General features: G+C 46.5%; 4 protein-coding genes across 10 annotated transcripts; 3 read left to right on the top strand and 1 right to left on the bottom strand.

The window, feature by feature from the left end:
• The first annotated feature begins 3,040 nt into the window (after positions 1-3,040).
• LOC6589908 (endoplasmic reticulum metallopeptidase 1) lies at positions 3,041-8,056 on the top strand. Of its 4 annotated transcripts, none has more exons than XM_026985858.1 (11): positions 3,041-3,250; positions 4,848-5,515; positions 5,577-5,937; positions 6,001-6,384; positions 6,453-6,633; positions 6,701-7,029; positions 7,092-7,191; positions 7,248-7,350; positions 7,415-7,604; positions 7,668-7,760; positions 7,820-8,056. In XM_026985858.1, the coding sequence occupies exons 1-11, from the start codon at positions 3,218-3,220 to the stop codon at positions 7,985-7,987; spliced, it is 2,610 nt and encodes an 869-aa protein (XP_026841659.1). In that variant the 5' UTR covers positions 3,041-3,217; the 3' UTR covers positions 7,988-8,056. The 4 variants fall into 4 exon arrangements, with proteins under 4 accessions (XP_026841659.1, XP_026841660.1, XP_002016517.1 ...); XM_026985859.1 differs by having other exon boundaries at positions 4,851-5,515; XM_002016481.2 differs by lacking the exon at positions 3,041-3,250 and adding an exon at positions 3,875-4,048 and having other exon boundaries at positions 4,851-5,515.
• Positions 8,057-10,122: 2,066 nt separating this feature from the next.
• Positions 10,123-13,640, top strand: LOC6589909 (endoplasmic reticulum metallopeptidase 1). Its single transcript, XM_002016482.2, has 7 exons — positions 10,123-10,139; positions 10,671-11,356; positions 11,434-12,365; positions 12,427-12,611; positions 12,672-12,815; positions 12,874-13,076; positions 13,155-13,640. Exons 2-7 carry the CDS (start codon positions 10,671-10,673, stop codon positions 13,603-13,605), a joined length of 2,601 nt encoding a protein of 866 aa, XP_002016518.1. The 5' UTR covers positions 10,123-10,139; the 3' UTR covers positions 13,606-13,640.
• Positions 13,634-19,858, bottom strand: LOC6589910 (endoplasmic reticulum metallopeptidase 1). 2 transcript variants are annotated; one of them, XM_026984869.1, is made up of 10 exons: positions 19,320-19,592; positions 16,288-16,964; positions 16,144-16,228; positions 15,960-16,080; positions 15,740-15,894; positions 15,296-15,679; positions 15,048-15,228; positions 14,655-14,980; positions 14,375-14,586; positions 13,634-14,321 (listed from the first exon to the last, which is right to left on the bottom strand). In XM_026984869.1, the coding sequence occupies exons 1-10, from the start codon at positions 19,326-19,328 to the stop codon at positions 13,871-13,873; spliced, it is 2,601 nt and encodes an 866-aa protein (XP_026840670.1). In that variant the 5' UTR covers positions 19,329-19,592; the 3' UTR covers positions 13,634-13,870. The 2 variants fall into 2 exon arrangements, with proteins under 2 accessions (XP_026840670.1, XP_002016519.1); XM_002016483.2 differs by lacking the exon at positions 19,320-19,592 and adding an exon at positions 19,784-19,858 and having other exon boundaries at positions 13,871-14,321.
• Positions 19,859-21,094: 1,236 nt separating this feature from the next.
• LOC6589911 (endoplasmic reticulum metallopeptidase 1) lies at positions 21,095-25,887 on the top strand. 3 transcript variants are annotated; one of them, XM_026984870.1, is made up of 10 exons: positions 21,095-21,244; positions 21,310-21,842; positions 22,732-23,399; positions 23,464-23,821; positions 23,883-24,447; positions 24,498-24,682; positions 24,740-24,883; positions 24,948-25,047; positions 25,111-25,505; positions 25,582-25,887. In XM_026984870.1, exons 2-10 carry the CDS (start codon positions 21,837-21,839, stop codon positions 25,747-25,749), a joined length of 2,589 nt encoding a protein of 862 aa, XP_026840671.1. In that variant the 5' UTR covers positions 21,095-21,244; positions 21,310-21,836; the 3' UTR covers positions 25,750-25,887. The 3 variants fall into 3 exon arrangements, with proteins under 3 accessions (XP_026840671.1, XP_026840672.1, XP_002016520.1); XM_026984871.1 differs by having other exon boundaries at positions 21,095-21,188; XM_002016484.2 differs by having other exon boundaries at positions 21,095-21,842.
• Positions 25,888-25,952: the final 65 nt, after the last annotated feature.

The raw sequence follows: 25,952 nt of genomic DNA on the forward strand, positions 1-25,952 counted from the left end.
TCTTGGTTTGGGCCATTGTCTCATAAAGGAAATTCCTTAACGGTATCCAGCTGTGGTTAGGGAGGCGGTAGCTGGGGCAGAGGCTAATGATAATCGGCTTGGTCAACGACCTGTTAGCCCAGCGAATTAATCTTGATAAACGTGGCTCTGTATCAGGCCCCATAGTCAAGGAAAGCGAAATGCCAACTTTATTTGAAATCAATAAAAAAAAAATACCAATTCAATTTATATTTGAAGCTCACAAATAGTCAATTTTTTGTTTTTGCAAAGTTTAGTCATGTTTTTCGTAAACTTTCGATTGAAACTTTTAATTGATTTGCCATAAATAACGCCTGTCCCCGAATCCCGAAACTGAAACTGAAATCTACAAATTCAGCAAGCCAGATTTTGCAGAAGACCCCCCATTTGTGGATCGAATAGATTTTCAGATCTCATCTCCAGCCGCAGCGTCCACCAAACAAAATGAACTCCGACTTCACTCACATGTTCCGTGGGGGCGGCGGCGGCGACGGGTGGCACACTAAATGGGTGTTCGCCAGCTTGCGGATAGACTGTTATTTCCGTTGAATAGAATTTGCATTTCCTTGGGTTTGGTTTATTAAAAAATTATATAATTTTTTTTTAGCCAAGAAGCTAGCAAATAGCGTAAACTGTCACACAAACACACACACGCGTGGACTCTGGGCGGGCGCCTCATAAGCACATTTGCCACATTTGTTGTTCCTGTGTCTCCTTTCGAGCTGACCGAATTTTGAGGCGCTTTTCCGAAGACTTTTCCGACCGAGGGCGACGAGCATTCAAATGCGACTGAAAGCTGAGGCTGAAGCTGAAGCCGAAACAGCGACTGCGACTGCGACGTAAAAGCGACTGGGCGCCCGAAATGAACGCACGAGTGGGGCGGTGGGGCGGTGGGGTGAGTGGGAGCGAGGGATAGCACGAGGTAAAACAGCGCGAATCTGCGTGGAAAGCGGGAAAGGCGAGCATAAGAAGAAGCAGCTGACACATATTTCGCTTTGTTTTGGTTGTGACCCCCCGTGATAGTGTGTGTAATAGGGTGGTGGACGGGTTGGTCGAGAGGGCGGGCACGTTCACAGCAGAGCCGGCATTTCATATCTCTCTCTCTCTCTCTCTCTCTCTTCCCCTCTCTTGACGCCTGCGCCTGACGCACCTCTAAGCCTAGTCTATTCAAAAATAAAATCTAAAATTGTACTTTAGCCAGCGCCAGTGGAAATAGTGGCTCGGTGGATGTTTCAACAAAAGAAAAGTCTCCGTGCACAGATTGCGATTCCAATTTGATTCTTCTCATTCGGTTTCCATTCAATTCTCATTCGGTTTCCAATCCCCACTTGCGTGCCTGTTTATTCTATCGATTTCCTTTTGACCAATATTCCGATGAACGTTTTTGTTTACGAATTTGTGTACCACAAGCCAAACCAATGAATAAGTGAGTGAGAGAATGAATGAATGAATGCACACACACAAACGCACAAAGCATGGGCTCCTTCCTCCATTTAGGTTGAATGACATTGGGCACAGGCTGCCCTCCCTCCTCCGATCGCCCCCCTTTTCTGCATTTCCCGTTAATGTAATGTCACACGTTGTCCTCAATTCCGAACGGGAAGCCCGCGGGTGTCTGTGTGTGTGTGCATGGCACGTCATCGTTGTCTAATGCGATGCACATGCACCATGGAGATAACGACCTGAGGGCTGGCGACCCTAAATGAGCAAATCAACAGCCAGCCTCCTTGTGTGTGGCGTGGCTGCTCTATTTGCTCTATTTTAGCTGGGGCGGTGTAATATGGTAAGTGGGAATGCTGGTCGTCTCCTCTGCTCCTCCGGACAGTTTTCAATTACACGAGTGCTCCAGTGGACCAGAATCAGTTGAGTATCAATGAAGCAGACAAACGGAACAATTTGACATCTGCTACTCGGCAACTAGAAGAACAGCTGGACAACTAGGCTTGTTAGCTTCTGTTAAGAACTAGTCACCTCTTCTCAAGGATCCCAAAAGGATACTGTTTTAAGACCTTTTCCATCGCGAATTTTAAAGGATAGTTCTGAAAGTCGAAATATTATATTACTACAACTACATGACAACTACATGTATTCTACACCAAAAGTCAACCCAAAAATATGCTACGATACATCACCTTTGCGTCATAGTGTGTGCGCATAAATAAAACGTAATTTACCAAGAGTCAAATACAATTATCGCCCGAAAGTGTTCAATTATCTGTGGCAATCAACGCTTTAATTTAACCCGTTGATAAAGCTTTCGCTGGTTCACAATAGCAATTACACTATGCAACAGCAAACAAAAAAATCTGGCATCAATATTCTGAAGAATATTAAATTTTTAATTTGAAAGTTTATTATTTTTTTAGGTTGCATTTTATTATCGAAATTTACCGATCAGTACCTCTGCCTCAATGTAGTTCTTAATTTCCTCCGAAAACAAACTTTTTTAAAATCAAAAATAATAGAATTTTCAGCGTATTGAACGATTTTTAAAATTCCCAATTGTAAAGTTCTTAAAATCAAAAAATAAGGAAAGAAGAGAACCGTGCACGTTACGTGCAACACATATGTATGTATGTACATATTTGGCGGTCAGTTATGCTTATTTTTTAATGGAATGGAATTTAATGAAACTTTCATTCATTTCATTTTTGCAATAATCAAGTATGCTTTTGAAAAAAAAACTGTCAAAATTTGCACAAATTATTGTTTTTGTTGCTATTGCTGATATTGCCGTTCGCAGAAAAACATTATTTTAAAATGCGCAATACCATAAAAAAGGTGGTTTCTTTTGCTGCATAGTGTTATTTCAACACACTCACAGATAAGTAAGCAAATAACACAAACAAAGCGTCGAAAATAGTGGGCAATAAATGAGTAAGTGTAAACAAACAAAAAACTGCCGGTAAAACAAATGCTGAACGGAATAAATTATTTAGAAAATAATACGTGCCGCATGATATTCAAATTCCACGGTAAACTGCCGTATTAAAGCGCGGCTTGTGGAACTTTGTACATCAGTTGAGTAGACGCGCGTCGCGAGAGAGCTTCGCTGCTCAGAGAAGAGATCAGGTCGAATCTCAATACAAAAGTGGAAAAGAGAAAGAGCAAGATTCAACAACAAGAACGATTTCCAGAGTGCAGCAACATCAGAAAAAGATATAACATCAGAAGCAACAACGAGAAGGTGCGGTTAAAAATGAGCAGCGACGCAGAGGAGAAAGAAGCGCAGGTACAAACTTCAAGCAATTTAAACTTTTGCTGACCCTTCCCTTGGTTCTGTCACTCTCTCTCTCTCTCTCTCTCTACCAAGCCCTCTCTTTATACATATATGCACTGGGCGAAAAAGGAAAGTTTGTAGTGTTGAAACGTTCAAAGTTCATACTAATGTCGGGTCGAGGTGGGAGATCATTGGGAATGTCTTACCTTATATAAATAAACCTTGTGTGAGAGAGAGAGAAAGAAAGAGCGAGAGCGTGAGTGTAGAGTGGTGAGTGGTGAGTGTACTCTCCGCGATTATATTGTTTGGACTGTGTTCGATAGCCACAAAGGCAACAACACAAAACTTGCGTTCACACATGGTACTATCATATTAGGTGAGGCCCGCTCATCGTGGAACATACACAGACAACGAATTTTCCTCGATTTTTGCCTTTTATTTATGCGTATACTTTATATTAATAAGTGTGAAATGAGTGGTATTTTTTTGCAGCAATGGAATTTTATCTGTTTAGGCAGCGAGCTCTAATGAGTTGTCCTTACCTTATATAGTTATGCCATGGCCAATGGCTATAGCTATCAAAGTTATTCCAAGTTATAGATACAGTTTTCAGTTCAGTTACTGTTCGATCAGTTGAGCGCGTTGCGGCCAAGCGAAAGGTTGCCTCCAATTGAAGCAGTGCAACCAGTTAGTGGTACGATGAGTGTCAGTGGCAACGACAAGAGCGTGCGGCGACGCGTCATAACGCCGACCAGTGATCCTCACAACACAGATCCTCTGTTGCGGCAGCGGAATTCGCACCTGTATGAGGTAAGTGCCTCAGCTGCGAGTAATTGCTCTACGATTAGATTGCCTAATTTCGGGTGGGGCATAGGTAATCTTCCCGTTGATTGGATGGCTCCAACACGAGCATTAAAATAACCGTGAGCCAATTCCTACGTATCGGTATTGTTTCTTCTGCTCTTTTTTTTTTACTCTGTCCCCCACTAACCCTTTTCCGGCCATTCCTTATCTATGTTCACTAATTAACGAACCGCGGATACCCTTGAGATATGATACCTTCGGAGCCCTAGTTGCAATCCCCGACTATATCAGCCCCCTGTCTGGCCCACTTCCGTGGAACCGCCAGTCGAACTGAACCCCTGGCAGAAGGAGCAGCCGTGTACCCGCCTATCGAGAACTGTTTTAGGTGGCAACCGGCTCTGGGGGCTTCGCCAACAAGTTGACCAGAGATAAGATAGCCGATGATGGATTAAATCTAACATACGAGTCGGTACACGAATTCGGTCTGCTTTCTACAGCTGTCGTTTCGGGTGTTAAATGATTGGAAACTGACTCACGGACTGTCTATCACGGTAGCCCAATTCTATCGCAGCAAGAAACACTAACTATTCCCACTTAAATGTATCATAGGAACGGCTGTTCCTACAAGAACCGTGTGATATGCAAGAGCATAATGCTTCTGACTCATAATGCTGAAATATTAAGGAGGGATGGGATCTTGATTGCACAGAAACAATAATATAATCTATCAATTTCGAAATGGTTTCATTCTTCCAAAAAATGGCATAAAGCTAATGATTACACCCTTTTTTCTACCGATCTTTAGCAGAATAAACCCAATGGCTGTGAGCGCGCCTTCGTAGAGTACAACAAGATCAAATGGTTTTGGGCACCGGCCTTCTTTGGGTTCTGGCTGCTGCTGTACGTGGCCATCTCTATTCCGGCCTGCCATCGGCTGCCGCGCCCGCTGAGCATCAAGGATGAGGCCAAGTATCCGGATCGATTCATTGCGGAGCGGGCGGAGCTCAATCTGCAGCAGCTAGTGGCGCTGGGACCCCGTGTCGTGGGCAGTAAGGAGAACGAGATGGGGGCCGTGAAGGTCCTGTCCGGCAGCGTGCAGAAGATCCGTTCGGGACTGGGCTCCGCCAACGACATCGAGGTGGATGTGCAGGTGGCCTCCGGCAGCTACGTCCACTGGACGATGATCAACATGTACCAGAGCATCCAGAACATTGTGGTCAAGGTCAGTCCCAAGGGAACCAACAGCACCACCTATCTGCTGGTCAACAGCCACTACGATTCGGTGCCGGGTGGACCTGGCGCAGGCGACGACGGTTCCATGGTGGCCACTATGATGGAGACCCTGCGAGTATTGGCCCAGTCCAAGCAGGCCCTCAAGCACCCTGTTGTTTTTCTGTTCAACGGAGCCGAGGAGAATCCACTCCAGGCCTCGCACGCCTTCATCACCCAGCACAAATGGGCCAAAAACTGCAAGTAAGTGATCTCTGAATGTTTCTTTCGGTATCCAGCTAATCCTGCCTCTCACAATTCGCAGGGCTCTCATCAATCTGGACTCTGCCGGCAACGGCGGTCGGGAGATCCTCTTCCAGTCGGGCCCCAACCATCCCTGGCTTATGAAGAGCTATCGTCGCGCCATCAAGCACCCGTACGCCTCCACCATGGCCGAGGAGATGTTCCAAAACAATTTTATTCCCTCTGACACGGACTTCCGCATCTTCCGCGACCACGGCGCGGTGCCCGGCCTGGATATGGCTTACCAGTACAACGGTTATGTGTATCACACCCGATTTGACCGCCCGGAGATCTTCCCCCGCGGCAGCTTCCAGAATACTGGCGACAACCTGCTGGCTCTAGTGCGGGAGATTGCCAACTCCCAGGAGCTGGAGGACACCTCGGTAAGATGCGCTCAAAGAATACCAGAGAACTGCTCGACTTCATCACCGATCTGATATCTGCAGAAACACGCCGAGGGCCACACCGTCTACTTCGATGTGATGGGCTGGTTCCTGGTCTTCTACACCGAGACGGAGGGCATCATATTGAACGTGATTGTGTCGCTAGTGGCCATCGGAACCTGTTTGTATGCCTTCAAGCTGATGGCCTCCAACTCGGGCATCAAGCTGGAGAAGATCTTCAAACGGGTGATGCACACCTTCGTGGTCCAGCTCTTTGCTGTGATTACCGCCGTCACGCTGACCGTATTCCTTGGATGGTTCATGGATCTGGTGCACCTGCCGATGTCCTGGTTCACGCACTCATGGCTCATCCTCGGGCTCTACTTCACCACCTTCATCTTTGGCCTGGCCATAGTGCCTGCCCTGTACTATCACTACACCCAGCATGTAAGTAGCGAAGACCAAATCAAACCATATATCCGCATTATTCATCTTTGATTTTATTTCTTTTCCAGGACAAACTGCCCATTGGACAGCGGGTCCAGATGCTGCTGCACTGTCACTGCCTCTTCCTGGCCATCTTCACCATAGTGCTAACCATCTGCGGCGTCCGATCAGTTTTCGTCCTGATGCTGTCCTGTTTGTTTTACACAATGGCCCTCATCATTAATCTGGCCACCAAGCTGCACAGCAAAGGTGAGAAATAAGTTCATGGATGTTCGCGTAAAGCTCCGTTCTAATCAGCTTTCTTGCTCTTCATTAGATGTGGCCTGGGTTATTCCACACATCATATGCGGAGTGCCTCCATTTGTGTTTTTCGCCTACTTCTCGCACGGATTCTTCCTCACCTTCATTCCCATGTTCGGCCGCTTTGGAGAGAATGTTAACCCGGACCTGGTGGTTGCCGTCTTCAGCATTGCCGTGGGTCTCCTCACCTGCGGCTTCATTGTGCCCGTACTGCATCTGTTCCGCAAGTCGAAGACCATTATTTGCGCCCTCCTGGCCATCACGTTCGTTTGCGTGATCATTGCAATAACGCCAATGGGATTCCCCTACCGACCAGAGACAAGTGTTCAGCGATTCTCCGTGCTGGTAAGGATTTCCCCTACGATCTGCTTAGAGTGGGACTAATACGCTTGACTGTTTTTATATAGCATGCCAAGCGGACCTTCCATGATGCCGATAACAAAGTGCGTCGCCAGGAATCGGGCTACTTCATCATGCCCCAAGATAGACGTACCTACTCCGTCAAACGTATGTTCGATTCTTTTTTCTGTTTCGTCATCTCGCTTATCATATCCGAATTTTAGATGATGTCATTAATATGACACTGGCTCAGAAAATCGGCGACGATTGCCAGAAGGAGATGATGTGCGGTCTACCCTTGTACAACCAGCGCTGGCACAAGACTAGGTAAGCCCATGCTCTTTTTCCCAGTAACTCATTGAACTGATTAACCCCCAATTGTGAACCCCAGACAGAACACCTTGTGGATACCTGCCTCCGAGCCATTGCTGGGCAGTGTGCCGGCCGTCAAAGTGATCAGCAAGAAACAGGTGTCTCCCAGCAAGATTCGCTACGAACTCCAGTTGAGCGGACCCGATCATATGGCGCTGTTCATTCAGCCCTTGAACGGAGCTATCATGAAGGACTGGTCCTTCCATCAGGTTGGGACTCTCAAATATTTATATAGTGCCTGGAAACCTCTAATGCTATCTCTCTACCTTTAGGCTCCACTGCGACTAAGCTTTCAGCCTCCTTACTTTATCTACTTCTCGTGGGGCGTCAATGGAGATCCCCTTAACTTCTGGCTTGAGCTTGAGGTATGTTTCGGTACGACACTTGAATCCAGTATCTAAATATTCCCATTCGATATTTGCAGAAACCCAAGGGAGACTTCAAAACGCCCACATTTGAGCTGGGCCTGGGCGGCCATTGGACCCATCACAAGGAGATGTTGACGCCAGACTTTAAAAAGTTCCTCGACAGTTTCCCCAAGTATGTGGATGCCACCCCTTGGCCGGCATCTTATGAGACCTGGATCTACTAAGAATCGGGAATTAATTGTTTAAAATAAATGTACTTTTAATTAAAGACAACACATAAATGTTAAACAATATCTAGTGAACTTTGGACTAAAGATACGAGTAGACTATAGATGACTGATTGGTTTCAGATATGCATGTAGTGCGCTTCATCAGTAATCACTGAACCATGGGAATTAAATGAATTATAATTAACAACACATCAAATGATAAGAAGTGTGCTTCAAGTTCATTAGGAATAGCTATCCTGATAATGTACCTATGATTATGAGTATACTCGTAATGTAAAATTCCCTATTCGCCTCATGAGTACATGACAAGTCCAGAAAGTGTATAGCCCCTTCGGTGACTTCCAATTTGAGATTATCAAATTTAGTACAAATCGACTTTTATGATTGCGACGGGGGCTAATCAGCAATCGATCTTTAATTTATAATCCATTCCTGTATCGGGCTTGTGCCTTCGACATCGACGCAACGGAAGACCCAAGAAATCCCCGCTCACGAACAATTGTGGAATGTACATTCACCAGAAGTGTGGTGCAGTTTCGCATATAAATATAAATCTGTCTGATTTGTAGACAGATTAGAAATCCTTTTTAATAATTCAATACTTAAAGTACTCATGTACTGTATATATATGTGTGGTAAGCATATCCGATTATTAGCATGAGTAGGTAATTGATATCAGAACTAGATTAGGGCAGTTAATTGAATCGATCAAGAATACGTATATGTACATCATTTATAAGGTCTAAATTGCTTCCTTCTATCATCTTTTGTGTAGCAGACAAACTCCACACTAATAACAGAATATATAAATATTTATATATGAATCTTTATATGTATTTACGTAACGCATTGAATACAGTTGCCCTGACGATCACATAAATTGAACTCTCTGCAGTATGCATATGTGTACTCGTATGTCACCCGACACTCGACACTGGACCACCCAATATCGTGGTTCGGTTACATATGTGCCCAGTACTTACATTTGTACTTAGATGGAGGGCACTAATGCTGATCGTGCATGTACTCTGTAGACAAACAATCACTTCAACACTCCGATGCTCGCTCAAGTCTTAGCCTAAGCCAATCAGTCCTTCTCTACACTGCAAAGCGACCGGATCTTTTTACTGTAAAGTATTCAGTGTTTATTTATTAGAAGAGTTCTTTAATAACAGTGAATTATTTCTTAGAATGGTCATCAAAGATAATAAGGTAACTCCCCCAGACAGTTAGTCATTATTTCCAAATAAATTGTTATTAGTGCGAAATTGAAAATTTTTTTATTTCACCTATGGAATGAATGAAGTTGAATAGATAGGTTCTGCCAGAGGCTGGTTAAATTTAAAGACCTTCGAATTTGTGAGATTTCAGGGATTCAAGTTTTGGATTTATGCTTATCGATAACAGGGGTGTGTGTGTATCACCCTCTAATGAAATTATCATAAATGGGGGCCCGGTACCCCACGCCAAGAATTCTTCTGTACTTATGGCACTAAGATCTCTGCCGCCACGGGAGCGGTGCCCTAATCGGTTTAACTGGCGGCCATCAAGCTATAAAGAGCAATAGCTCCTGCTGTTTTTAAGATCGACTATCGCTAGGATGTAATCTTTTTATGCCCAAGAACCCCAAAATGATAAGGGTTCTGCGGCGGCGCCGCAACCATTGGGATCGAACCGGACCTGGCCCTACTTAATACTTGGGACACGGTCCGGTGCGTGTCAGTTGAATTTATATTTCATCCAGTTCAGGTCCAAGTCGCGTGCTAGAAGGTTGGTGAGGCTCCAAACCGGTTGCCATAATTCACAGTGAACGGGCGAAAGATTACGATCTGAAGGAATTTTCGTTGTGCTAGAGATTGCAGTGAACAATTTTTTCCGTTAAAATATAAGACATGCTGTAAAAAATGTGGAAAGAACGTCTGTAGATAAGCATAGCATAAATGTCGAGTGAAGGATTCAAGGAACCACCGATATACATATATTGAAGTTAAAGTGTAAAGGATATATAAAGATGAAGGCTCTTTTCAGTTTTCATTCCTTACTCTGGATTTGTCTTCAGTATCTATTTTAGATAAGAAAGTGAGAATATCTATTATATATGAATCAGTGACATAAGTGATATATGTACATATGGACCTCGTATAAGGTATATGTGATGAACGGGGACATACATATGTAGTTATCTTTTATTTTTCCTCTCTTTGGTTGATAATCCATTCTGATAAGGATGTTTATATCCGTTGTAAAATATTATCGGATTCTTATTTTAGCCCACCAATGGAATTGGCCATCAGGCCATTTGCATCATATAGTCGAACACTCTTAAGGTTTAATTAGTTTATGATCTTCCTACACTTTCCCACGAAGTTTATTCTACCAATAAAAACATGATAAAAACGTTCCTGGCTGAAAAGGTTTATGGTTCCAAATCGATGGCAGTATTCCGATCACGTTCAATTTCAGTATATTCATAGATTGTGGGGCTTAATCGTAGATCGTAATCGTATGCCTTTTGATAATCGTAAGTTCCGTAAAGTATGCAACATAGGGAATCAAGTTGAAGATAGCAAGGCCCGAAAATATGTTACAGAATTTCTCCCTTTGTTGGATCTTTTGCATCATCTCTGGACACCCAGCCTGAGTATCTGTATTTCTTATCGGATTCCCTCAATTTCAGATGTCGTTCTCCGCCGTTGACATAACCACCGAAAAGGATGGGGGGAAAACTAGGGATAAGAAATGGCCCTGGTACGGAGCACCCATCTATGCGGCCATCTGCTTTGCACTCTTCTATGTGTCCGTCCTGCCCAGCTTCTACTCGTACCCCGACATGCTGTACCAGCGCGACGAGGCCCAGCACCCAGATGAGTTCATCGGGGAGCGGTCAATGAAGCAGTTGGCAGAGTACGCGTCCATCGGAAACAAGATGAGCGGCTCGATAGCCAATGAGGTGCACACAGTCAATTTTCTGCTGCGGGAGTTGCAGAAAATTGTGGACGAGTCGCGCACCGACCTTTACGATATCGAGGTGGAGAAGCAGTACTCCTCGGGCTCCTTCTACCTCTGGGGCATGGCCATGACGTACACCAATCTGTCCAATGTCGTGGTAAGGATCACCCAAAAGAGCCAACAGAACGACAACTATTTGCTGGTCAACTCGCACTACGACTCGGAGGTCGGAACGCCGGCGGTCAGTGATGACGGAGTCATGGTGGTAATCATGCTAGAAGCACTGCGTGTAATCTCCCGCTCGGAGAAGACACTGGCACATCCTGTCGTCTTCCTCTTCAACGGGGCCGAGGAGGCCTGCATGCTGGGGTCACATGGCTTCATTACGCAGCACAGATGGGCAGCCAACTGCAAGTAAGTAGTGTAGACGCATAGCCTCAGCTAAGTCATCAGCACTGACTGATGAACCAATGTCCTTCGTATGTAATCAGAGCCCTGGTCAACCTGGACTCGGCCGGCGCTGGCGGACGCGAGATTCTCTTCCAAACGGGACCCAATCACCCGTGGCTGGCCAAATACTATCACCAGAGCGCGGCTCATCCGTTTGCGAATTCGATGGCGGAGGAGCTGTTCCAGAACAACTTTATACCCTCGGACACGGACTTCCGCGTCTTCCGCGACTACGGAAATGTGCCCGGTCTGGACATGGCACATGCATTAAATGGCTACGTGTACCACACCAAGTACGACAACTTCAAGAACATAGAGCGAGGCACCTACCAATCGACGGGTGAGAATGTGCTACCCCTGGTTTGGGCCCTGGCCAATGCCCCCGAATTGGATGACACCGCCGCCCACGAAGAGGGTCACACGGTCTTCTACGACTTCGTGGGCTGGTTCATGCTCACCTACACAGAATCTGTGAGCATAGCCATCAACGTGACTGTTTGCCTGATATCCCTGGCGTGCATCGGCATTTCCGTCTACCTAATGACAATGGACAATGGGGCAGATGCGGTCAAGGCCGTGTTCCTACGATTCGGCATCATATTCTTGGTTCAAGTGGGAACAGTATTTGTGGCCTGTGGCCTAACCATTCTCGTGGCTGTCTTCATGCAGGCTGTGGGCCTGTCGGAGTCCTGGTACTACGGACACTGGATGATCTTCGGACTGTACTTCTGCAGCCTGTTCTTCGTGCTGGGTCTGCTGCCCGCCGTCTACATTGGCTGGACGAAGCGGAAGACCAACATGAAGCTAGACCAGACCATAGCCTGCTTCATGCACGCACACTGCATTGTGATGATCGTTTTGTGCATCATCATGACCAGTCTGTCCATTCGCTCCGGCTACTTCCCCATGATTGGCATCTTCTTCTACACGATCTCGGTGGTTGTGCAGATTACCCTCAAGCTCTCCTTGAAGAGTAAGTTCGTTAGCAGCCCCAAGAGCAGCAGTGGATTCTAATGGATTCTCCTTTCGTTTAGAGAGCTACTTTGTGACGAGCCACTTGATCTGCCAGGTCCTGCCCTTCATTTACTACACCTACATGTGCTACGCGATTCTGATTGTGTTTTTGCCTATGCAAGGTCGCGACGGCCCCGAAAGCAGTCCCGATGTCCTTGTCTCCGTGTTCATCATTTATATGTCTGTGCACTTTGCTGGATTCATAGTAAGTGATCTTCGAGAATTCCCATCTGTCGATCGATATCCTAACACTGTCTCTTTGCAGATCCCCATTATGCACAAGTTCCGCAAGCCCAAGATTATTTTCTCCATTTTTGGAGTATTAACCATCATATTCATTATACTGGCCACGACATCCGCGGGATTCCCCTTCGTCAAGGAGCTGGCACCACAGCGATATTATGTCCTGGTAAGTCACTAGCTCTAGAAAGTAGAGTCCTGGTCTAAACTAATCGAATCACTTGCAGCACACCACGCGAACATTCCACAATGCGGACAATACCGTCAAACAAGATTCCGGCTTCTATATACAACCCGTGGATACGCGGCTAGGCGAGCTGGACGGTACTACGTTCCAAAATAGAGAACCCTCCAGTTGGACTGATGCTTCCTGTGCTGCCGAGCCCTTCTGCGGATTGCCCATCTACAGCGGTCGCTGGATTGACTGGAAGTAAGTTCTACCTCACACAAAGCCTCAAAAGGAGGATGGGAATGGTTTATCTAATGCTATGTGTATTTGTCTGAATAGGGACTCTGCTCGGTGGATCTATAGCACGCCTCCACAGCTCCCCATAAACATCGATCTGACGGAAGTCTCTAAGGCATCTCTGGGACAGAACAAGGTTCGCTACGAGTTCAGCCTGCGGGCCAGCGATCGCGTCATGATCTACATAGCTCCAATGGATCAGGTCAAGGTCTCGGACTGGTCATTTGACAAGACACCCCTGGATGAGGGGCACACTCCGCCCTATCTTATGTACCACATATATTCTATGACCGAGGAGCCCTTCGACTTCTGGGTGGAGCTCGAGCACGAGGTCAGTAATACGGAGGGACCGTATTTTAAACTGGTAGTCTCTGAGCACTTCCTCTACCACAAGGAGCACTACACCGAGGACTTCCGGGAGTTCCTCGGCACTTTCCCCGACTGGACCTACACCACCGATTGGTTTTCGTCCTTGGAAAGCTGGGTATTGTAAGCAGCGAATAGTTTTAAGGATACATCGATTTGTTAACTTAATACAAAATTTATAGTATATTTTAATAAGCTAATTATAATCTTAAATCTTAAAGCATTTATGACGTGACCAGGAAACTGGCACTTTGTTCGATGGATTACCAGGATAAGGAGGATAAGGCTATCCCGGGGGACATACATGGAGAAACATTAACCAAATTTAAGAGTGACTGAATGGCAACATTGGGATTCAGTTTGGTTCGATTGTCGACTGTACTGGGGAACACTTAGAGCTGCCAGCTGTTGTAGGAACCAATCCAGGAGCTTACATGCGCCCACGGCGGAAACGTGGCCAGGAACTCCCTGAACTCCTCATCTATGTACATGTCATGGTGTGTTCTATGTCCCATTATGGCAATCTTGAACGTGTCTCCAGACCAGTTATCGTTTTCATGCTCGAACTCCATGCTGAACTGGAGGGGAGTGGGATCCAAGGCGTACGACCAATAAACATAGTATGGTGGCTTCACGTTCTGTTCGAGAGGCTCCTTGGTGAAGGTCCAGTCCACCAGCGTAGTGCCGTTCACCGGCTGAATGAATATACTCGTGTGGTCGGGCCCCGCGATCTCTAGTGTGAACTTGATGTTTTTAGCAGAGCTGCTGGACTTGTCGATTATGCTCAATGTGGGCAAGTAGTCCTTGTTGGGCTCTGGGCCCGGGACGAAGTAGCTGTTGTCACTTCAAAGGTACTGATAAGTCATAAGCTCACTTCTGGTGCTCAGCTCACTTACACTGCGTTCAGCCATCGAGAGCTGTATATGGGGTAGCCGCACATAATCTCTGAATCACAGTCAATTGGCTCGGCCTTGGAGTAGTTGGTGTTGTCGAACAATATATCATCAAGGGTATGGGGACGACGATCCACGGGAACGACAAAGTATCCGGAGTCCGTGTGGTTTACGGTGCTTGCTCGATCCGCATTGTGGAAGGTACGAGCCGTGTGCTGTAAGAGAAGGCAATCAAACGGATTTAGCAAGTAAGATATGGAAATATTTGATAGATAGCACTTACCACAGCAAAGAAACGCTGGGGGGCTGTCTTCTCGGCATAGGGGAACGCAATGGGGGTGGCGGCAAATATGATAAAGAGTAACGTACACACGCCGAACATCGAGATGATAGTCTTCGACTTGCGGAAGAGGCAGAGCAGAGGCACCAGAAAGGGGGCGAATAGAATGACCATCAGGGCCGTAAAGAAACCCATCAGAATCTCGGGATTGGTGTTGCACTCTCGCCCCTGCATCGGCACGAAGACCACGTAGAATGCATAGCAGCAGTAGGTGTAGAACATGAAGGGCAGCACCTGGCACAGGCAGTGTGGGATGAGCCAAAGAAAGTCTGAAAGGACATGCAAGATATGTGTGTTGGAGTAAACTCAGAGATGCACTATCGAATAGATACATACTTGTCTTGTGTGCCCGCGTGACCATATTGATGATTACGGAAAGGGTATAGAAGGCAATGCAGAGCATGATAACAAAGGCCGATCGAATGCTGTAGCTGATCATGACCACTGTGACGACGGTCAGGATGAGACAATGGGAGTGCATCAGCAGTTGTATGCCATAGCCCAAGGGAAGTCCATGCTAATGAGGTAAAAGGGGAAATAGTTAGTTATCAATGAACCAAAGCACTTTTATTTAATCCACTCACCTCCTTTGTGCGGCTAAAGTAGATGGCTGGGACGATGCCCATGCCGAATAACATGGGACAGAAGTAGAGGCCAAAGAGCATCCAGTTTTGAGTAAACCAGGACATGGGCAGATTCACAGCATCCAGGAACATGGCTATGGATAGGACCAGCCCGATACCCAAGCCCACCCCAGCCACCTGCAGGGCAGTGAGAATACCGAACTTGGCCCAAATCCTTCGCCTGAACATGCCTGTGCTGCTCGACATGATCCAAATGTAGCCCACAATGGTGGCGCACACCACAACACATACGGATATATTGATGATCTCGCCCGTGCTCTCCGGATAGTAGACAAAGAACCAGCCAAGCACATCAAAAAATATCATGTGTCCCTCGGCGTATTTCTGCATAATTGCTGAAGCTATTAATATGAAATTGTCGTTTGTTATGTGAATAAAACGCACCGAAGGATTCTCCAATTCTTCGGCATTTGCTAGTGCCTTCACCAGAGCCAAAATATTATCTCCCGTCAGTTGATAGGTGCGTCGCGGGATAAGATTGAAGCGATCGTATTTGGTGTGGTACACATACCCATTCAAGACCTGTGCCATATCGAGTCCTGTTTAATGGGAATATATACATACATTTATTATCTGATTTTTGGAAGGCAAAAGAATTCCGTACCAGGTATATTGCCAAAGTCACGGAATACTCGAAAGTCCGTCTCCGATGGCACAAACCCATTCTGGAACAGTTCCTCGCCAATAGTGGAAGCAAAAGGATGAACTATGTTCTTGCCGTAGTACTGAAAAACAAAATAGGAGATTAAAATGAGCTCCAAACTGAAGTAATGCCAGGGTCTGTGCACCTTCATCAACCAAGGATTGTCAGGACCAGATTGAAAGAGAATTTCCCGTCCTCCGCTGCCTGCCGAGTCCAAGTTCATAACCGCCCTAGGGGATAGTAAAGTTGTGATAAAAATATATATGCTCGAGGTCCCAGCATCACTCACTTGACGTTCTGGGCCCAAGGGTGCTGTGTGATGAAGGCGTGGCTTCCCTGCAGCGGATTCTCCTCGGCTCCATTGAAGAGGAAGACCACCGAGTAGGTGAGCGGGGTCTCGTACTTGGTGATGACCCTCAATACTTCCAGCATGATCACACACATCATGCCGGCGTCTCCCGCTCCCGAGCTGCCCGGCACCGAATCAAAGTGAGTGTTGATCAAGAGGGCGGCCTCGCTGGTGGCGTTTTTGGGTGACAGCTTGACCACCACGTTCTGGACACTTTGATAGACATTCACCATGGACCAGAGCAGGTAGTTGCCCGACGCAATCTGCACATCCTTCTCGATGTTGTAGAGATCGGTACGAGCACCGTCGATGATGTCGGTAATTTCACTGAGCAGGAACTGCACGGCCACCTGCTCGTTGGCCGCACTGCCCACGACCTTTGGCCCAATTTTGGATAGTCTCAGGAGGGTGTTCTCGGCCCGCTCCCCAATGAATTGGCCCGGCTGCTGAAGCTCATCCTGTGTTGTCTTCAGGCGCGGCATCCGATGGAAACTGGAAACCGCCACCAAGTAGAAGAGCAGGAACCAGAAGGACACAAAGAGAGGCGCCCAATACCAGCCGATCTTACTCCGGTTATAGATGATCTTCATGTTCTCGTACTTTGATTTCATCTTGAGCTGCAAGTGAAATCGAAAGTTAATGAATTCTTGTATATCGTTTGTCACCAAAAAATGAACAAAAAGTGTCACTGTCCTCCCCCATTAATTGACTTCAATTGTCTGTCGGCACTCGAATATGGAGTGTGACACATTCCGCTGATAAAGCCAGATATTCCACTGTCGTGTCATCGTCACTAATCTCTACACTTTCGTCGGTCAAATGGTCTGATGGGGAGGGACTAGGGTTGAAGCCGCCAATTCAACGGCGAGCACCGATTTAATAATTAGGCTCTCAGATAAGCGAGTGCGATCAACTCGAAGATGTCAGGCCACAGCGGATTTCCACTGAACGATCCTCATCGGTTATGTAGAGTGGCACATGAATCAATCAGAGGAGGTGTTTTCTAGAATTTTGACTAAACAGACACTGATAAGAGCACAGAAAACATCGATTAATAGTGACTATCATAGACCTCGAAAGTTGAATGAATTTTTCCTCACAGAACGACACTTAATCAAATCATCTGCTACAGATAATACCTATCAGATTGCTCAATAAGTAGTGGGGAATGGGCAGGAAATGAAGTGACTGGAGTGTATAGACTAGACGAATATGAAATCTTGAGTGCCCTCAATTTTGGGGGAAACATGAACGAATCGGAGCAAGAGATTAGCTGGGAAAATACTACTATTTTGTTTACCAATTATATGAGCCACATCTAAATTAAAACTGTACCGGACAACATCTGTTGACCATTCCGCGGCATTAATGACAACGACGACGATGAAATGCTGCAGGGTTTCAGATAGAATGTATCGACAGGAATGGCTGTTGGCAGAGATGCAGCCTTCCAAAACAATAAACAATAGACCAAATATTTATATTCAGTATTTGAATAATCTGACATTTCGGCAAAAGTACAAGAAAAGTCGTAACCATCAGCATCCGAAGCAAATCAGCATTGAACGGGACACAATTTGTAATTTTTTGAGCGATATTTCATTCTTATTTATAGCCAGCTGGGTCGTAATATTTTCGTTTAATGTTCACACATGTGTGTGGGGGAAATATCTAATAACAAATTGGGTACATTTTCTCAGGCTGAATAGACGATACACTACTAATCTGTTAGAGAAAGATCAGGGGATTTTCAATCATTCAACATTTCTGCAGGGCATACAAAAGTGTTTCACTTTCGTACTTGCACCGCACCAGATGAATGCAGTAAAAACAAAAGCTCTGCCAGAAGATCGCCCAGTATCGCATGGTCCATTTTGTTGAATGTGTACCACAAACAACTTAAGCTGCTGAATTGCGCGGAGGCAAGAGGATCACCGACTAGTAGGGCAAACGGCGACAAGTGTTCTCTCTGCTGCCAAGCGAATCAGAGTGCTCTGCATATTGCAATTTGGGTCGCACGGCGTCGCGACTTCGACCCATTTCCATTGACTTCCAAGTGACCCTGCAGAGGCGGCGATTACGAGTGCAGCGGCATTGTGCATCGATTGTGCAGTGAAAAAGTGTCGATTAGCTGCTGCGGCCTACTGGGAGTAGGTGTACACCCCGCTCTCTGCATGATTATTCCGTTATCGAGCTACCCAATCATCTCGCGTACAGCCACTCAAAACAAACCAACAAACAGTGTCGGAGCTCTCTGTGTGTGGGTGCCACGCCTACTTAACAACAAAAAGAGAAACGGCAAAGGAGGGGGGGAAGAAGAAGGAAAAACTATTTAAAGACCATTTGAATGGGGGAAAGGAAATGCAGAAAGATCCAAAACAAAAGTAAAGTCATGAATAAGAGGAAAAAGAAAAGAACGAGGCGGCGGCAATCAACTGTGACAAGATGAAGCGTGAAAGGTCAGCCTAGGGTTCGACGCTTTACATACCCTTGGATATCGATCGTAGTGGGAATTACAGGATATAGTCCTACGGTTCGTATGTACTGCTTATGGTAATATCTAGGGCTTTATTTACATTCTTTTTATACGTTACAAACACCTGATGAAACAAAGCATACTCTCTGCAAGGGAAGGGTATACCAACAGCAAGTGATGCCTGCCGGCTACAGAAACAACGGTCGCGACAGACGAAGGCAGCCGGAAAGAAGAGGTTCAAAAAACAATCATAGTATCTGCCACAAACAAATGCAGATGCTTGCCGCCACACACACACACACGCGCACACAAACAATACAGAACAAATACATATGTATATAACGCGACACGCTGCAGGCTAAAGTCAATAACCTGACGGAAAGGAAGTTTGTTGCGGTTGCACTTGCGGTTGTTTGTTGTCTCTGGAAAGAAGGCAAGCGGAGGGAGCGGACGATCTCGCCGAAGCCTTGCAACTGGAACTCCTGCACTCTCTCACCTCCCGCATCCAGAACTTTTGCGAACAGAACACTCCTATGTGTTCTGCTCTCGACGATCGCTTGGCACTTGGCACACTGTGTGGAGACACCGACAACAAATTGTTGGCACACGAAATTATTAGCACATCTGCCCAAAAATAAACCCAAACTATTCGGCTTTCACGTTGACAGAATTTGGCCGAAATCGTATTTGAAACGCGGTCAGTAGAGACGCGAATAAGTGTCCAAGTGTCCAAATGTCCGAGGGATCAGCTGATTCACCGAGAAGCGCATCTGTCCCGTTCAACGGTCGGCGGAGGTCTGCGTCTGCGTATGCTTCTGCCTCTGAGGCTGCTGCGTTTACCAACTGAATGCTCTTACAGGAGAGATGCGGCAGAGACACGATCGCTCGAATGTCGGAGAGAACTGGCTCTCCCTTTCGCTCTCTCGAAGCAGTGGTGTGCTTCGGATCACTCTCACTCACTTGCTAGGCTGATGCACTTGTCACGTCACTGGCTATTGTTGACCCGATCCTCCTCCGCTCTGATCTGAAGAACCCAATGTTCTCGGTGGACGGACTGGGAGCCGACTAAAACGATCGCTTATGGCCAGTGGCAATTTTATAAGTACTCAGTTGATGGATTTGTGTGTTGGATTTCGGCTATTTCCAAGTGCTTGAGCCTCAAGAGCCTCCCGACGCTCTGCTGGGGCTTATCGTGGAATTATCAGAATTGGACACCTAATCAAGTAATTTGACAGGAATAGAACACACACAAACACACCTGCCCAAGAGGGGGGCTGGCAGGCGGCAGGCAGTATGCAATAGGCATTGACATTGGCCAATCTGTTTTCGTTTTCTGGACACGTTCCTTGGCTTAACTTGGATAAGCACCGCAAAGTGCCAGGGATTTCATCAATAATTAGCCGCAATCACGATTAAGGGGGGCTTCGTAGACAAGTGAGACGCACTTGGCGATACAGAGGCTGAAATCATTTATGATAAGGATGCGGTGCGCATAGTGGCGATAACTTGGTCTCAAGTGCCCATTTCTCTCCCCACGACAGATCTTCGGCAGACATATTTATTTTATTGTTCCATTGCAATTTTGAACGATACGAATTATATGGCCCATTGGAATGTGTGTTTTATCGTACTTAATACAGTACCTAAACAGAACTTCTTAGGCAAGATAGTGGCTAATTGGCAGATATACTCAATAAATGCATCATATATATTCCTTTTGATGTTTTGCTGAAGCACTTTCCGATGCATTCTAATGCTTCTGGATGCTGGGGAACGGGAACTGCCAGTTAAGGTGACTCTGCGCCGTTCAGTCGAGCGAGAAAATGGGTTGACATCATTTGATGGCAGCAGCCCAACAGTTTTCCCAGCTCTGGAGTCCACTCAGCCGGAACGCGTGCAACAACAGCGATGATCCATTGGGCAGGTGAATCTGAAATACATACGAAACTAATTCAAATAACGCAAAATAGTTTGTTAATCAAGCGAGTTAAACAACGGAACCCGATCCCAGATGGAGGATTCGCAAATAGGGGGGACAAGGCGAGGCAAACGATAGGCAAACAAAAGTGGAATGACACATAAACGAAACGAAATGAAATCAACGACAGACTGGCAACAACACAGCACAAATTAATTAGTAAACTCTGTAGAAATGCTAGAGCAGAGCAGGCAGGGGCATTGCGAAACAAGTGCCAGTGCCAGTGCCAGAGACAGAGGGCATGGGCTTCAAATAGTACAGGGATCGGAACTGTCATTGGGGCTGGGTGTGTTCGGAAACTGAAGCTAATGTTAGTCAGTCAGAGACAACGATAGCAAAGACCCACAGCTCGGGTTTACGGGAAAAGCTGGCGCATCTGGTGAATCTGTACGGAAGAAGAACCTTCCAAAGTGGCAATCTTTATGAGCAGTAGTACAGTAGTAGTACGGACTAATCAAGCCGTTTCTACACCGTGTAGATTTAATGGTTCCAAACTTCCAATTCGAAGGTGCCGCCGCAATTGTGTATCTCCGAGGGCTGCAGGCTGGCAACAACAAGAAACGGGGAAATACGAGTATCTAGGAACTTGTTTCTGCGCTTTTACGATACACAAAGGCATTTCTTCATAATAAAGATAAAACTCGGTTGGCAATGGCAATGGATCTATTGTTCTACCGCACACTACTGTAGCCCCCGAATGCGAAAACAAGAAGTCTCATAAAATCCCATCCGCACGCGATCGGAACCCAAAGGGGTGTGTGGTGTTTCACAATCGGAGCAGCACTTAAGATATTGTCGAGCCCACGATACCGATAATTTACCTATTCGGCGAATTCCTGAAAGCGTTGGACTCTCATATATCTTTGGAAGACCGACCAGACTCGAACCTCAATCGGAATTCAAGGGTGACGGGGCCCAGACGTGATCGAGCTTAAGGAGTTACGAGCAAATCCTTAAAGTGTCAGTGCTTCGGATTTGTCGAAGGATAAATCCTGTGGAAATCTCAATATATAGAAGTTCCAGCAATCTATAAAAATGAGTGTACGTATGGAATTTGTGTGGATTTATGGAGTGGCAACAATATGAACAGTGCAAAACAAGTGATTTATGAAGTGAAACTAAAATCCTTATAGTATTTTACTTTGTTCTTAAGAAGAAGCACGCCCCACAAGTGAATACAATATTTTGAGAGAGTCAGGAAGTTTTATTTAATTCTGGGAAACATATTAGAAAATGAAAGTGTTTGTTACATAATTAGGATGTATTAAAATTGAAATAGAAATAGGAGAGATCCATAAGCAATCCAAGAAAGGCAAAAGGATGAGAAGAGCTCCTGGTCAATGTCCAGAAAAAATAAAACAATCGCTATGACAGATTATATGCTCATACGTACGAGTAGATAAGAAATCGATTAAAAACCATGAACCAATACAAAAATTACACCCTTCAAAGATGCCGCCGGTCTCGCCAATTCTTTTTCTTCGTTTTTTGCATGTTCACTCCATATGTTTGTAGGGTTATTTGTTCTTTATTAATCGGTTATCGGTTTATGGCCTCAACTTGAACGGTTGACGGTGGATCCAGCGCAACCTACCGCTGAGCACACGCCCGTGAATCATGGATTAACACGCGACGATGAATTCCTTCAGTGCTGACCGTTGTTTAATCTAGAAATCAAAAAAGAAAGTAGAGAATGTCTTATCGGTTAACGGATTGTAAATCAATAAATGTTTAACTTTGTATTCGCCCAAAAGCCTGGGCACAATTGAAATGCATCGCATCGGATTGTGAAGTTCACGTGTTCCGGTATTGCTTCGATTAAAAGTCCAAGATTAGATATGGATAAGCTATAATTACCTATATACACGTAACGGAAATTTATAGAGCAACCACCTTATCACTGGACACTGCAACACTCTCTCTTCAACAGTTCAATTCCAAGTATCACATCGACGTGGACTTCGAGGTGCCCAAGAAGCTGCAATGGTACTACGCCCCCGTCTTCTTTGCCTTCTGGCTCTGTCTGTACCTGTCGCTCGTCAACACCCAGATAAACAGCATGCCCAAGGCCCTGATGCGTAGCGATGAGGCCAGCCATCCGAACTCCTTCATAGCCCAGCGCGCCGAGGACACTCTCATAGAGCTGACCCGCATTGGACCCCGCGTCGTGGGATCTGCGGCCAATGAGGTGGCTACCGTTGACTTTCTGCGCGCAGAGGTGGCCAAGGTAGAGGCCGAGATGAGCGATCGTTACGAGATTGAGATCGATGTCCAGCAGGCAAGCGGCGCCTACATGCACTGGGAAATGGTTAACATGTACCAGGGCATTCAGAACGTGGTCGTGAAGCTGAGCGAACGGAACTCCAGCAACGAGAACTTCCTGCTGATGAACAGCCACTACGACTCCGTTCCCGGCAGCCCCGGTGCCGGGGATGATGGGTCCATGGTGGTTTCCATGCTAGAGGTCATGCGTGTGATAGCCAAAGCAGGCGAGCCACTGGCCCATCCAATTGTTTTCCTGTTCAACGGGGCCGAGGAGAATCCCCTCCAGGGCTCGCACGCCTTCATCACACAGCACAAGTGGGCCAAAAACTGCAAGTAGGTGACCCAGCAGCTGCAGCTAGTCAAGATCATCCTCATTCGCTCATCTCCAACTCCACAGAGCTCTCATCAATCTGGACTCTGCCGGCAGCGGCGGTCGGGAGATCCTGTTTCAGTCCGGACCCAATCATCCCTGGCTGATGAACTACTATCGCAATGTTCCGCATCCGTTCGCCAACACCCTGGGCGAGGAGATGTTCCAAGCTGGCATTATTCCATCCGACACGGACTTCCGCATCTTTCGCGACTATGGCGGCGTTCCCGGCCTGGACATGGCCTACATATTCAACGGCTTTGTCTACCACACCAAGTACGATAGGATAAACGCTTTTCCCAGGGCCTCCTTCCAGCACACGGGCGACAATGTGCTGTCCCTGGCCAGAGCTCTCGCCAATGCACCGGAAATGGACGACACCGCCGTAAGTAGAAAATATTCTTAGTCCGCTCTCGAATGCCTCAAAAAATGCCGCATACTTTCAGGCGCACGCTGAGGGCCACAACATCTTCTATGACTTTCTGGGCTGGTTCATGATATTCTACACGGAAACCACGAGCATCATTGTGAACGTTGTTGTGTCTCTGCTGGCCCTTCTGGCCATTGGCATCTCGTTGTACTTCATGTCCGTGCGCTCGGGATGCAGCTGGAAGGGAGTCCTGCTGCGTTACGCGATCACCATTGGCATGCAGCTCGCCTCCCTCGCTCTGGCCGTGGGCCTCGCACTGCTCGTGGCCGTCTTTATGGATGGTGTGAATCGCTCGATGACTTGGTTCACCTCCACCTGGACGATCTTTGGCCTCTACCTGGCGCCGATCATCTTCGGAATGAGCATCCTGCCAGCCCTGTATCTGGAGAAGACGAAACGCGATCCCCTAGGCCTGGGGTTCCGCATCCAGCTGTTCATGCACTCGCACTGCTTCTGGCTGATCGTGATCATGGTTACGCTGACGGGACTGAGCATTCGATCGGCCTACTTGATTATGCTCTGTGTGCTCTTCGATATAGTGGCTTTGATTGTGAACTTGGTCACCAAGTGGCACCGCAAAGGTAAGTAGAAAACATAAAGGAAACTTAAAACTATTTCCATCCTTCGACAGCCTATTTGTTTGCCATTGCTGTCACGGTCTGTCAGATCCTTCCGTTCGTCTACTTCACCTATTTGTGCACGGCGGCTCTCCTAACTCTGATGCCCATGCAGGGACGCTCGGGTTCGTCCTCCAACCCCGACATGGTTATCGCAGCCCTTGTCTGGTTATTTTCCCTCATGTTTGCTGGTTTTGTTGTAAGTGAAAATTGGATCGCTTGTGCCTGACTTGTGGCTAAGAGAACTCCTTCGTAGGTTCCACTGATCATGTTCTTCCGCAAGACGAGAACGATTGTGCTCTGCTTCCTCGGGATTACCATTCTGTTCATTGTAATCGCCGTCACGAATGCCGGATTCCCCTACAAGGAGAAAACCTCAGCTCAGCGCTACTCATTGATCGTAAGTGACACCTTAATCGCTACTTAAACTATCCTGCTTGGATCTGATCGTGGCCCTTTCTTAGCATGCACATCGTCGGCTACATAACGCGGATGGCACCACTCGCATGGACGAATCAGGCCTGTACATATATCCCCAAGATCGACGCATCGAAATAGCGCGAGGTAAGCTTACTCTTTAAATTCATAATTCTCTGGATTAATACGAGTATCCCATTTGATTCTCAGACGAAATAGATTCCATCGGAGAGGTGCAGAGGGTCAGCGACACTTGCGACGAGGAAATGTTTTGTGGGCTGCCCCTGTACAATCATCGCTGGAACAAGGCTCGGAAGTACAGCCTGTGGGTGCCTGTGCCGGAGCTGCCAGAGATACCCACGGAGTATCCATCGCTCATTCTGCAGGACAGCAGCGAGCTGGAGAGTGCCACGCGGCGGCGTTTCAGCTTCTCACTGAGTGGACCCGACCACATGGGCATTTTCGTGAATATGAAAAATGATGCCAAGCTGGTGGACTGGTCCTTCAACGACACTCTCGTTCGGGAGAAGGCAGAACCACCGTACATGGTGTACTTCTCCTACGGACTGGACAACAGTTCCCTAGAGTTTACTATCGACGTTGAGGTGAGCTCAATCCACATTTAATGGTATTCCATATTCCATAAGTATGTGACCTAACAAACCAATTTATTGCTTGCAGAAGACAACTTCGACATTCGATACTCCCACTCTGGAGATTGGCATTGGCGGACACTGGGTTAATCAGGATATAACTGCCATTGGAAGGCTGAGCAAATACATAGATCGATTTCCCTCGTATGCCTACATACAGGGCTGGGTTGGGACCTACGAGACCTGGTATTTCTAAGGGGAATTACTCACAAGAAGAGATTGGGCTTGCTTTACTAATTGTAGTCATTAAGCGTTATCGATTAACTGTATAGAATCTGATAAAAAGTATATATATTTTATTAAACCATTAAACCTACGAATACTACAAATATAATGGAACGTCTTTTTGAGTATTTGTTTTGGTAAATTATGCATTCCATTCCCCGGTTGGAAAGGCAT

This window comes from Drosophila persimilis, unplaced genomic scaffold (assembly GCF_003286085.1).
Source record: "Drosophila persimilis strain 14011-0111.01,24,50 unplaced genomic scaffold, DperRS2 tig00000002-arrow-pilon, whole genome shotgun sequence".
Lineage (NCBI taxonomy): Eukaryota > Metazoa > Arthropoda > Insecta > Diptera > Drosophilidae > Drosophila > Drosophila persimilis.

What these genes read in the sequence shown, in the direction of transcription:
- LOC6589909 (XM_002016482.2), top strand. Translation starts at nt 10,671, where the DNA reads ATGTCGTTCTCCGCCGTTGACATAACCACCGAAAAGGATGGGGGGAAA. An exon ending in CCTCAAGCTCTCCTTGAAGA is followed by an intron (nt 12,366 to 12,426) that starts GTAAGTTCGTTA and finishes CCTTTCGTTTAG; the next exon opens with AGAGCTACTTTGTGACGAGC. An exon ending in CACAGCGATATTATGTCCTG is followed by an intron (nt 12,816 to 12,873) that starts GTAAGTCACTAG and finishes AATCACTTGCAG; the next exon opens with CACACCACGCGAACATTCCA.
- LOC6589910 (XM_026984869.1), bottom strand. An exon ending in ACAATCCTTGGTTGATGAAG is followed by an intron (nt 16,081 to 16,143) that starts GTGCACAGACCC and finishes TTTGTTTTTCAG; the next exon opens with TACTACGGCAAGAACATAGT. An exon ending in CCCAGCGTTTCTTTGCTGTG is followed by an intron (nt 14,587 to 14,654) that starts GTAAGTGCTATC and finishes CTTCTCTTACAG; the next exon opens with CACACGGCTCGTACCTTCCA.
- LOC6589908 (XM_026985857.1), top strand. Translation starts at nt 3,938, where the DNA reads ATGAGTGTCAGTGGCAACGACAAGAGCGTGCGGCGACGCGTCATAACG. An exon ending in CACCAAGCTGCACAGCAAAG is followed by an intron (nt 6,634 to 6,700) that starts GTGAGAAATAAG and finishes GCTCTTCATTAG; the next exon opens with ATGTGGCCTGGGTTATTCCA. An exon ending in AGGACTGGTCCTTCCATCAG is followed by an intron (nt 7,605 to 7,667) that starts GTTGGGACTCTC and finishes CTCTACCTTTAG; the next exon opens with GCTCCACTGCGACTAAGCTT.
- LOC6589911 (XM_002016484.2), top strand. An exon ending in CGGAAATGGACGACACCGCC is followed by an intron (nt 23,822 to 23,882) that starts GTAAGTAGAAAA and finishes GCATACTTTCAG; the next exon opens with GCGCACGCTGAGGGCCACAA. An exon ending in ACGCATCGAAATAGCGCGAG is followed by an intron (nt 25,048 to 25,110) that starts GTAAGCTTACTC and finishes TTTGATTCTCAG; the next exon opens with ACGAAATAGATTCCATCGGA.